General features: G+C 35.8%; 1 protein-coding gene across 11 annotated transcripts in view; it reads left to right on the forward strand.

Moving 5' to 3' along the window:
- The window catches only part of LOC128994350 (gamma-aminobutyric acid receptor subunit beta-like), a 111,367-nt gene that overhangs the window by 74,059 nt on the left and 24,003 nt on the right, over window positions 1-13,305 (forward strand). For 8 of the 11 annotated variants that reach the window (XM_054418862.1, XM_054418866.1, XM_054418860.1 and 5 more), the window contains 2 exons: window positions 1,555-1,637; window positions 7,119-7,256. In XM_054418862.1, the coding sequence (XP_054274837.1) occupies window positions 1,555-1,637; window positions 7,119-7,256 (221 nt within the window). Of the gene's footprint in view, window positions 1-1,554; window positions 1,638-4,609; window positions 4,748-7,118; window positions 7,257-13,305 lie in introns of all 11 variants that reach the window. The other 3 variants (XM_054418864.1, XM_054418865.1, XM_054418863.1) reach the window with 1 other exon arrangement.

Below are 13,305 nucleotides of genomic sequence, written 5' to 3' on the forward strand. Positions count from 1 at the left end.
TGATTTACTAGAAATTCAGCTCAACATTTAAAAGTACTTAATCGCCGTTTAAAATATTTGAACAAACTGAATTGTTTTTAAAAATAAACGAAGAACTCCTTAACATAGTCAATGGGAATGAAAATGACCTACCTAGACGCATGCCCTTAAGTTTCTAATTCGTTTCCAAAATGTGTTTTTTTATTTTTTTTATTTACCACACTAGAAATATTGTGTACTGTTTTCAATGCTGCCTTACCATACAAAAAATAGAGATTAGACATTATAACGCATCATCTAACAGTTAATCTATTTGGAAATCACTTGGTAATCACCACGACGACGCCAGAGCCTTCGGTTCTAATTTGCCGCAGACTGGAGAAGTGATATTCGCCTATAATTATCAATGACGGGTGGGTGATCACTCTATAACCGTGTTAAGTCACTTCACTGGGCCGCGATTAGCAATCGCGGCTAACTAACCATTACACCAGCCAAGCAAACTGTTCGTCTCGTTACCTACCAATTTCGTCTTCTTAATTTTGTGTTTTATTTATATTTGTTTTTTTAAGTATTTTTTTTATTAGTGGATACAGCAAAATAATAGTGGATGGAGAATCAAACAGAGTGGGGTAGGATATATTTCAAGCTACAGATGTGTTTGCTGAGGTAAAAACACGTGTCTCAGTTGGACTGGACATGAAATAAAGAGGGAAGATAAAGCTATGGTAAAACAAATATGAGAGGAACCCTAAGATGACATGAGACACCCAGGACGACGAAATAAGAGGTGGAAGGATGAAGTAATAAAGACTTGAGATTGATGAGAGCTAACAAAGAAGACGTAGATGATCGTAGTAGGTGGTGGATGAAGTTGTTGATGCAAAATATCTTCTTCAGCATCAATGGCTCTAGGAGTAAGAGTAAAAATAATACTAGTACTATTTTTTGACCATACAGCCTAGATAGTCCTAGACAGACAACTGTAACTGAAAAAAGTGTGAACATAAATTTTACGGCGCGGAACTATGTAGTTACCGCCATGTCTAGATAGATCGCAGCACTAATCTTCAAAACCTGATGCCATTCAGGGGGAAATATCCGAAATTTGAAACATGTATGCTTACAGGAAACGATAGTGAGACTTCAAACGTTGAAACCAAATAAAGTAACACTTACGGAGAATCAGGGTCGATAAAAATCAAATCTAAATCATTACCTGCCTGGCATTTATAGATAATTTTTGAGACTTCATGACCGTCAAAAATGCATAAAGGGTAAACATACATTTTGTTTTATAAACCGTTCATTTAGCTGCATGTTAAACAATTAGTCAAATAGGTTTTTGGCTGGATATAATAAGAATCATTATTTTGTATTTTTTCATAGAAATTGATATAGGGAAAACATCAGAGTATTTTAGACTTTAGAAATATAAGATGCATCAATGTATTTCTTATACCAACACGGATAACATGAAAGGCCCTAATCAAATATGACTATAATGGAATATGTATGGCACCATTTAAGTGCGGACAAATAAACTTTTATCCATGCAACTCTGTATTGCCACAGGTTGACGATCACGGCGTCATGTCCCATGAATCTGCAATACTTCCCAATGGACAGACAGCTCTGCCATATAGAAATAGAAAGCTGTGAGTATCTAATGTAGTTTAGATAATTTTAACTTATTTATTCAAACAACTTTGAGTATTTATTTAAAATGTTAAGTACAGAAAAAAACTCAAGTAAAGAATTACGAAATACAATTATCTTTTATGTGCAGCTATTAGTTTGGAAAATATAAGAAATAGTTTTAAATTCTAATTTTCATACCTAGAGAATCATGAACTTAAGTCATAATACTTTATTTTACTTCAATATTGGATTCGGACAACGTTCCGTATTTGATATATCATTATAGCTAACTATACATTTAGTTAGAAGATCTGTCTTCTTATAGGACTGTACCTTCCTAGCACTGCACCGCGCACTACCATATTCTCACTTCAAAACCTGATATAACATAGTTATAATAGGTTAATCGATTTGGCCCTAAAATAATCTTTTTGCAGTAGTCAGGATTTGCAGTAAATCCTGACTGTTAATTAGTAAATGTAGAAGTAAAATGTCGCTATAAACTTGATATGATCTTTCCAGAATGTTAAGACATATACAAACACAGTAAAGGTACTTTTTTACAAGCATTACTTTCGAATAACTTTGATTATTAAATTTAAATAACAAACAGCCAACAAGTATTTCACCAATTGTACACTGTAATATAACCAATGCTTACTTTAAGACTCATTCAGTAAAACACTATTGTTTGAATGAGTTTTGGACTTGATCAAAGCATTTCCATAGAGATTTTACCCATGTAAATGTCTTAACATTCTGATTGTACTGTTCAAATTTTCATTTAGAATTAAGAGAATAATTTCACCTATCATGTGTGTCATGCATCACTAATTGCGAGCGGTCTCTAATTCTCTGTAGAATTTTCTATCCATTCTATAACCAAAGAAAAAGAATATATGGATGCAGACAGTGTTATGCGTGGTTCCTTAAAATCATTGACGTCTATTGTATCATCTTCATTTATTTCTCTTTGGTATTTTTCAACCAAAGGATGAGTTTTTAAATATTGTTTACACATCAGCCATCTCTCTGTGCCTTTTGTATTTTCAATTTATTTATCTTTGGTATTTTCGAAATAATCATCCAGAGAATTCAAGAGACTGTTCGCCTCACTCATTTCCATGTGTTCCATTCATTCCTCACATCCTGTGGTACGTCTTAATTTCGGTCTCCTTCCGGAACAGCACCGAGGGTCGTGCCCGAGGAAGGCAGACAGGTTTGCACACGTCAGGACTTGACTGGACGTGCTCACACCACGTGGTCGTGGTGATAACGTGACCAACCGGCGCGCGACACGACTGTTTCCAAGTCCTCGCTCCCACCAATAGGCTTTTACCTTTTGTTTTGTTGCATTTTTCCCTCATGGCTTAAAAATATTAGCTCGAATTAGTGTGTTAAATTTGACTTTTATCTATTTTAGGTAAAAATAAAATCACAATACAATTTTTTCTTGCTTTGGTAGGTAATAAATGTTGGTTCAAAATTTTGAACTCAAATTAAATATTTACATTCAATAACGATTATTGCCTTTCTTGTTTCAAAAATTTTCAAATAAAAATCAGGCATATGCCAGTTAGTTTCCAAAATTTTTCAATGTGTTATGTGCACTTTTAAATGCAATAATAGCTTGTAAAGAAGATACATAAATAAACCAAACCATAAACAGGTTGCTATTGACTGAATATCTGTGTCTAAAACTATTTTTAACACAGAACAACATTTCCGTCAATTTGTTTTACTAATAACACCTAGGTTTAAATTATGACAAAAATAGATGTGTTAACTTAGGAAATCGTGTTTTCAAATGAAACAGGTTTTTAGATGTATTAGTGTATTAATTAATTGATATGCCTAATTAATTTTTTATAACCAAGAAATACCTTCAAAGCATTTTGGAATATCGTAGGTTTTTAGTATATATATTATACTCATTTAGCCTCAAATAACTAGATAATCTAAGCTAGCGTAGGGAATACAAACATTAAATTAAGTAATTTTACTGAAAAGCCATGAGCAGCATGATTGCGTAGCATGCTTTTTTGTTGCCACTTTTTGGTTTTGCACTTGAGTTTGCACGAGTTGTCTCTACTATTAAGTTGTTCCCAATAAAGGCCACTCCAATACCTGTTCGATTGTTTTGCTTTTTTGCTCTTTTGATGTTTTCTCATACTTGACTTCTTCGATGTTTGGCCGAACCAAGACATTTCAACCCCTGAAATGCGGGTGTGAATGGCCAAACCAATACACAATGTCCAGTTTTATTGATGGATAGAAAACCATGAAATCGTTTTTTCAAATACATTTCCTGAAAGAAGCTTTTTCTAAATTTGAAATATATATAGACTATATCCTAAGTACATTGTGACAAACTATATTTAAGAAATTGTGTGCCTTAGACATTTCGAAAACTTTGTAAAATTTGGACTAAACTAACTGACAGTTTGTAAGGACATTTTCCCCATTTGTTGAAATTTAAAAAAAATAATTTGAACGTTATAGTTCAATATAAAATTATTTTGATAAGATACAAAATTGTATACGTAAATACTCAATATGGCTTAACATAGCCATTATACTGTTTCAATTAAATTCATTGGTATCCCAATGAAGAGGGTAAACAATTTATAAGATGTATTTCCTAACAAAATCTAAAACAAACAACTTTCACCATGTATAAATAAATACACAGTATAGTCATGTCTCAATAATTTGAACAAATAAAAAAATGATTACGTTAAAAAAAAACTAAAAGATGTTAATTTACATTTTAAAACCAAATATACCTTGTCAAAAATCACATGACTAAGCTTTACCAAAAAATACACTTAAACTAATTACAAAACACAAAAAATATAAATTCCTGAGAACACAATTTTTCCTCTTTTCCTTTTATGTTCGCAATGTCTCCAGTCCCACGGAGTGGCCTACCCCTCCCGCAGGTCATAATGCCAGTTAAACTGTTGTCTGATTTGTCTGTCAAGTGCAGTTGGATACACTATGCGTGATATTCGATACAAGTGGAACTCCGGGTTCAAATCTGTGGGTATTAGCAACGAAGTGCAACTGCCCCAGTTCAGAGTCCTCGGGCACCGCCAGAGGCAGACCGAAATTAACCTTTCCACAGGTACTAGTCCACAGGTATAGGTATGTGCCTGTAAACCTGACACGGATACAGGTATAGGTATACCTGACACAGGCCACCCTCACGTCGCTGATGACGTCATCGATCAGGTGACTTCTGTGACAAAGGGGTGGAAACGTGGTGAATTGATTTGGATCACTTGGGGTTATTCTGTGGGGTAAGGTTTGTGTACATAATTTCTGAAAGTCTATGTATTTAAAATAATTAAGTTGGCGGGCATTCAAAAATCGATTCTAATACTTAACAAATTTTCTTTCATACCTAGAATTTATCTGTAAGTCACTTCAAAATGGGATGTTAAATGGGAGTAAGTTTTGGATTGTAAATTAATTGAAGCAATTGCATGGCTAGGTTTAACGTATGGTAATGATATGTGGTTGATATTTGAACATATTTTTTAAAGTATGGGCATCTAAAAAATGTTTTATTGATCAGGCATTATCAAATCGATACTATTTACTTTGAGTCCAATAGTTAGCGTGTTTAACTTTGGAAACGTACTCATTGAAGGAATTAAATCTTTCATGTGTATAGACCTATAATTTTTTTTTTTTTTTTTTTAGCTGCTCAGATTACATTACCATTACAATCCTTTTTTCTCTTTAAGTTTTTCCATTCTGCATGGTGGGGACTTTTTGGCTTACAATAAGCTGATATTCCAGTTTCTTATGATAGAAAATTTCCAATAGTCAATGGTATTACACATTTGGCTGCAATACACTTTGTCAGAAGCTAATCAATCTGAATCATTTCTTATTTATAGGACAATTATTTTAACATTAGAATAAAATATCTACTTTATGGTCTTGCGTTTATAGCTAAAGATGCCATGCAAGTAAATTACTCTAATTTTTTTGGATAATCATCGTGATATAAATTAACAAATAAATAAAACCAATTTTGGCTGTTTTCAAACCAAACGTAAACCCCAAGGGCTTTGATATCCAAGGTTTCAAACTATACAAGTTTAGTCATCCTAAAAGACATCCTGTTATCCCAACTGTCACGGGGGATTTTAATTCGCCCAATTCATGCCTACAAAATGACCTGTCAGTTATCAAACTCGACATGAATACAAATTTAGTTGTAAGTTATGGAAGTTGCCTGCATCGTATGACGTCATTTCCCGACTCAGTATCAGGAAATGCATGATGTTCATCACACCTCGCTCACACCCCCCGCCGAGGCGCCTCCTCGTGCCCCCCTCTAAATACCCCCCTCTAGATACCCCCCCCCCCTATTGTAGAGTCTTAGTTTGTACATCAGTACAATAATATTGTTTGGAATAATAAATTATACAAGAAAATATTACTGAGGTTTATACGTGAAAAAATCCATTGGTTCTCGCAATAATAAATACAACTCGTCAAATATAATTCGGACGGTATCTTAAAGTCATGCACAATTTTTACGTTGAAGCAGCGTTTCAAAAGGCTCGATAATCCAAAATGTCTAACTACATATAACATATATCCTATCTAGAAGTCCGGGAGTGAGTCAGAACTGAAGAACTGGAGTGGACTTAATAATATTTTATTAAAAAAACTGTGACTGAAAAGTAGTATTTTTACGATCAAGTCGGCTATCCTTTTTTTACAGCTCGAGATAAGGGTTAACGTAGTGTGATTCACGTTTTTCTCTTTCTCACAAACGCATGTAGTTCAATATCGCGATCTTCGAGGTAAAATCGTATAACTTGTAGTAGGCTGAGGTTCGGCTTCATAGCAGATTGCCATTTTTTGAGTAGTGATGGGACACTAGGTTATTACAATACTACTGGAAAGATGGTGATCTTCATCGAGGCTGGAACGTAAGCCAAAGTTACCTGTAATATGACTTGTAATAGGATTTTACCCAGAAGGCAACAGTATCGCGTTAAATGTGACCGTGGAAGCTTTACATGGGTAGACTACCGTATCTGTAGGCACAAACAACCGAATGAAAATATCAATTATTCTATTGTTTCATTCGATATATCGTATGGTGAGTTAGGTTAGGTTAACTTTACCGAATTAACCAAACGATATATTGAATAATCGATGTATCGATCGATATTTTCATTCGGCTATTTGTGCCAACAGAAACGGAAGTCTACCCCTTTACATTTAGCAGAAGATATTGTACTCTAGTTCAGGGTAGCTCTCGTGAAAAACACTATCATTGAAATTCACACTTATGTACTTTAAGTTCAAAATTATTCTATTTTCCTTAGAAAAAGTGTGCAAAAAACTTTAAAGCTCACCCCCCTCCCCCACAATTCACACGAGAAGGTGCCAGGCGGGCTCACCCTGTCACCATGCAGCCTCCACCTTTGCTATGTGCAGTTTGTGCAATGTATGTGTGTGTACCACAGTCGGGTACACTATGCGGGACATTCGCTATAAGTGGAACGAAGGCCCCAACTCTGTGGGGGTATCCAATGAGGTGTCACTACCCCAGTTTAAAGTCTTGGGCCATCGACAGAGAGCTATGGAGATTAGTCTGACCACAGGTACTGTATTTCCCATGATTTATGTACTATAATGTAGGATTAGTTCGTTTAGGATTGTCTGTCTTAAACAGTGAAGTGCCAATTTAGACATAAATCATGTGCTGCAATGTAGGGAGGTTTTTTAAGGTATATGTATAGTATTGTTGGTAGGATTGGGATGATCGTAGAGTAAGCTTTCTATGAACGTAGGTGTTATAGTTTTACCAAAGATGGTTCTAAACCTTAGTTTCTGTAGTGTCAGAGGTGTTGAAGGAAAGCTCCCTTGAATGTGCTAAGCTTAATTACGTTAGGTAGGACCTGTAGGTTAACTCTGCAGAGTACTAAAAAGTTAAAGGTTCACCAGAAGGTGTTTATCATATGGTCCAGCTCAATTTTATGAATTAACTTGTATATTATAGCTTCCCCGAAGGTATTTGGAGCTAAATTTGGAGGGTGATAGAATTTGATTTCCTTGAATGTCATAGTTGCTAAGCTCATGCATAGTTTTCTCGAATGTGATAGGTACTCGACTTATACATCTCCTAATTTTATGCTAAACTTATATTTTTACTGATGTGCCAAGTGTTAAATTAATATCTTCCCGAAGGTACTAAGCAAGTATTCCTGTAGGTGTAAGGGGTTGTTAATAGTTTTAAATTATACATTTTAGTAGGCTATTTTAGGTATAAAATGAGGTTTGAGATTTACTCCAAGTAAAGAAATCTATATGGCAAGTGAATAAAAATAAGATATGTGACCACACCTGCATTAACCTGCATATACCTGCATTTAATTGTTATTAAAAAATATGAATGATTGTTTACTCTATAGTAAGCTTTTAACAAACAAAACAATAACTATCTTGGTGTGAAAATAACTATCTAATAAGATGTGTTTACGGTATTTTATTTAATTTAAATTTTTAAAAATCACCATGAACCGGCAAATAAAATGATATCTGAAATAGTACGTCAGCTAACAATTATTGAGGAGTATTAGCGATTTCACCACTTCACTCAAATTAATACAATACAACATTGTATGTGCTAAGTGATAAAATAATAGACTATTCATTACTCACAGGTCAATGTTATGAAAAATGCATGATTAACAACAAATATGAAAAAGGTGGCGGAGATTTAGAAATTAATCTAGACGTACAAAAACCACTTATTTGTTTCCAAAAAGTTGTGAATTGTCAAAAAACTTTGCGAAATTCAATTGAACCACATTCATTCCGAATTCAGTTTTATTGTATCAGTTTTGTTGTCCCTGTACCTTTCCCACAGCATGTTGTGTGTTGTGGACATTACGAACCCCCAGTGTATTAGCGGCGGCATTTAACCCGGTGCTTTTTTACTGCCAAACCTTCCGAAAATGTCAAAGATAAATATTTTGTCCTAGATAGATTGTTAGTGTTAGAGCCAGACTTAATTTAATTTAATTTAATTTCTGAAATCCCAGAGACATTTTAATTTATCCTTTTTTCATTCCTGTTGCAACATCACCAACCATAACCACCTTCATTCAGGTTTCATTTAAACATTTAAATTTCCCGCCTATCCCTACTACAAGAAGAAGAAGTAGTGAAGGAAAAATCAGCAGCAAGATGGCCATCTACAGAGAAGTCAACCCAAACATGTGAGGTATCTTAATTTTACTCATTTTCCTATTTTTCCACCTTACAATTTCTATTTCCTAGTCTACATCCACTGCTTTCATTGGTCCTTCGAACCTGATCAATTAATTTTCAAAAATCCTATCATATTTTTCTAATAATAATCAATTTTCAACTTGCTCCTATTCTTTCAACATGTTCCTATCCTTTCATGTTAAGTCTGGCTAGTGTTCTAGGTTATTATTGCAAATAAAGCTTCTGAACATTTATTTAACATCAAGATCAAGTTCAATCAACTTTTTAAAGCATTTTATGGACTTTTATCAAGATTTAAAGAAGTGTTAATTTGTATTTATCAAATCAAACCGATTTTTCAAGCAAACATTTCCCTGCTACAGGCTGGAGGGATAAATCCCTCATTTATGGGATAGGAATCATCAACATTTCCCTACGGCGGGATAAATCCCTCGTTCCGGGATAAATCCCTCATTCTGGGATAAAAACTATCTTTTTATCCCTGCACCAGGTTTTTATGCTTTTTTCATTCCTCTTGTGAATAAAATAATTACAAATGAAGCTTTTCACTTAACAATAAGTTAACACCATTGATTTATTGCTATTTGTGACTTATTAGGCCTATCTATTCCAACAAGTGATCAAACAAAAATAAGGTCTAGGCCTGTTCACCTAATAGGCCTAAACTCAATAACTTAGCCTATTACAATCAATTTGCTCTTTGGCTAAACGATATATAGCCGAAACTGTCATTGTGGAAATATTATTGATTTTATTGGAATAATTATATATTTCATTGATATATTTTGTACCTACACACTTAGCCTAGGTTCACTATAACCATGGCTGATGCCAAAGTAAAGAAGGATATCGAAGTGCTTAAATATAAAAGGGACAATATTGTCCAAAAGATTGAATACCTTTATTCTAAAGCTAATGCTCTTACAATCAATGCAGAACCAGATGACGTGTCAGAATTTAAAGTTCGCTGTGAAAGGCTACAGGCTCATCATGACAGCTTCGAACGTTACCAAACTGACATAGCTAAATCTTATGTCCAACTGAAAGAAACTAGTGAGTTGCCAACCTTGATGGAACTTAATAAGGCCACAGATCATAAATATTTCTACATTTTATCGGTGAAAGAAAAATTGTTTTCCACCTCAGCAACCAATGAAAATCCAGCAAATGAAGCCAAACCTCTTGGTTCTGCAACAGCTAAGCTCCCAAAAATTAACCTGCCTAGCTTCGATGGCACTTTAAAAGAATGGCCACATTTTAAAGACATATATCTAGCTCTTGTCCATAACAACAGTAGCCTATCAGACATAGAAAAATTCCACTTTCTTCTAAATAGTACCAAAGGAGAGCCTAATACGTTGGTGAAAAGTTTGCCGTTGTGTTCAACCAACTATGCTCTAGTTTGGGGTCAGCTTAATGAAAGGTATGACAACAAAAGGTTACTAGCCTCACATTACATCGAGGAAATTCTAAGCATAAGCCCAATTCATGTTGAGTCTCTGAAACCTTTGCGCAACTTACTTGACACACTCAATGAAAATACTTTAGCCTTAAAAAACATGCAAATACCTGGGAATATGGGAGAGTTTATCATATTGCACATTGCTTTAAAAAGCCTCGACAAACATACTAGACAACTGTTTGAACGAAAACATTCCAATAAAGAGTACCCTTCATTCACTGATTTTATTGAGTTTCTGAAAGATCATTGCAAATCCTTGGAAGCCGCTGGGGATTCCCGCTCTAATTCCAAGTTTGGCCTACCCAAATCAACTTCAAAACCGTACACTGTCAAATCACCAGCTACTGTTGTTTCAAGCAAACGATCGTTTCATGTCAGTACGAACAATCAAGACAAGCTTCCACCAAGCTGCCTATATTGTAATAAAGAACACAAAGTATATTCTTGTCCATCTTATTTGCAGTTGTCTCCGACCAAACGATGGGAGTTTATTAAATCGAAAGAAGCTTGCTTTAACTGTCTTACTGATTCTCATATGTTAAGTAAATGCAGATCCAATCGTACATGCTTTAAGTGTAAACGGCATCACCACACTACACTTCATGTTAATCCAGGTGAAAACAATCCTTCAGCTGCAAAGCCTGACAACACTCCATCATCTGATCGTAATGAAGATATTAAGGAAATGTCATCTCTGCCACAGCCTACTTCCGCGCTAACATGTACTAGGCCTAATATCGCTTCTAATTCCAAAAAGGATTGCTTTGATTCTACAACAGTTCTTTTAGGCACTGCAGTTATTCGCCTTCAGGATTCCACAGGCAATTTTCAATCGGCCAGAGCTCTTGTTGACGCAGGAAGCCAAAGTTCATTCATCACTGAGGCATGTGCACAGCGACTTGGACTGCCACGGCGCCGGCACATTCAACCTATTTTAGGCCTATCTGAAACTTCAGTATTGAGTAACAAAGGCATAGTTTTATGTGTTCTGAAGCCTTCACACCAAGACACCCCCATTCTTGAAGCTAATGCTATAGTATTAAATCGTATTACTTCTCTACTTCCTTCAACCACACTTCATGAGAAAGTAAGATTGTTTTACCAGGGCTGGGACTTGGCTGATCCTGAATTTTATCTACCAAGCAAGATTGACTTCCTTATAGGTGCAGATCTATTCCCACAACTCTTTGATGGTGGGCGGCTTGATTCTCCTCACGGAATCCCAACAGCATTCCATACCATTTTCGGATGGTTACTTATTGGAGAAACTTCTGTCCCAGTTTCCCAGTTTCAAACTGTCTCTGCTAACTTAGCACTCTTAGATCATGAATCACTGGAATTCAATTTAAAAAGGTTCTGGGAAGTAGAAGAACCCCCAATGACTAAGTGTCTGGTTAGTCCTGAGGATGATCAATGTGAATCGATATTTACTTCAACAACTGAACGAGACTCATCTGGTCGTTTCATTGTCAATCTGCCATTCAAAAATGATTCACCAGACCTTGGCAACTCTTATAACCGAGCAAAAAACTGCTTGTTGTCCTTAGAAGGGAAATTCAAGCGAAACCCTGAATTTCAGTCAGCCTATTCTGCATTTATAACAGAGTATGAAACTCTAGGCCATATGACTAAAGTTACAAATCCTATGAAAGAGGCCTACTACATCCCGCACCATGGCATCTTCAAGAAAAATGCATCTGCCTCCAAGTTGCGTGTTGTATTTAACGCATCAGCTCCGACTACATCGGGCAAGTCACTAAATGATGAATTACTAATAGGCCCCAAGCTACAAACTGATATTTGTAAAATCTTGTCTTTATTCCGTCTTCATTCTTATGTCTTCACTACAGACATCGAAAAAATGTATCGTCAGATCCTTGTAAATCCAGAGCACAGAACTTATCAAGCAATCTTATGGCGAGATAATCCTGAAAACGAAATCTCAACCTATCTTCTCAACACTGTAAGTTATGGAGTCTGTAGTAGTCCTTTTTTAGCGCTACGCACGCTACGTCAGCTTGCCTCTGAACGTTCTGAACAATACCCATTGGCAAGTGATGTCGTCCTGAACTCCACGTTCGTAGATGATATTCTCACTGGAGGGGACTCCCTAGAGAAAACAAAAAAGGTTAAAACTGAACTTATTAGCCTTTTAGAATCAGGCGGGTTCCAATTGCGGAAATGGTCCAGTAACTCTCAGGAACTTTTGCAGGATGTTCCATCCCATCACCAGGAACTGATTTTTCGTGATGACAAGTTGGAAAACCCCTCTATAAAGGTGTTAGGCCTAAAATGGAATCCTATTTCTGATGTGTTTTCCTACGAGGTACATGTAGAACAGTTACCCACAACGAAGCGAAGTCTGCTATCTCAAGTATCAAAAGTTTATGATCCTCTTGGTCTAATCACTCCTGTGGTATTATGGGCTAAATGTTTAATTCAGAAGATTTGGACATTAGGCCTAGATTGGGACCAGACACTTCCAACTGATATTATTAATCAATCTGTCAAGTACTTTGAAAACCTCCCACAGCTCAGCCGACTCAATATTCCCCGACCAGTTCTGTCGCCAGGAAATAACGAAGCTCAACTCCACGGATTCTGTGATGCCTCAGAAGTAGGCTACGGCTGTGTCGTCTACCTTCGCATCGTTGACAGTAATGGCCAAGTTCATTCAAACTTGATAATGGCTAAATCTAAGGTTGCGCCTTTAAAGAAATTATCAATTCCCCGCTTAGAACTGTGCGGTGCAGCTTTATTAAGCAAAACTATGATCTACTGTCACGACATATTCAACTCTAAACTTGGAATAATTCCTTCATTTGCCTGGACTGATTCAGTTGTAGTTCTTCATTGGATTCGCTCTCCTCCACATCAGTTAAAGACATTTGTAGCTAACCGTGTAGCAGATATCCAGTCTCTCATTGTACCTGCGAAATGGCGACATACTCCAA

This window comes from Macrosteles quadrilineatus, unplaced genomic scaffold (genome assembly GCF_028750875.1).
Source record: "Macrosteles quadrilineatus isolate MER2022 unplaced genomic scaffold, UCM_ALF_1.0 Scaffold_5__1_contigs__length_97177068, whole genome shotgun sequence".
NCBI classification, from domain to species: Eukaryota; Metazoa; Arthropoda; class Insecta; order Hemiptera; family Cicadellidae; genus Macrosteles; species Macrosteles quadrilineatus.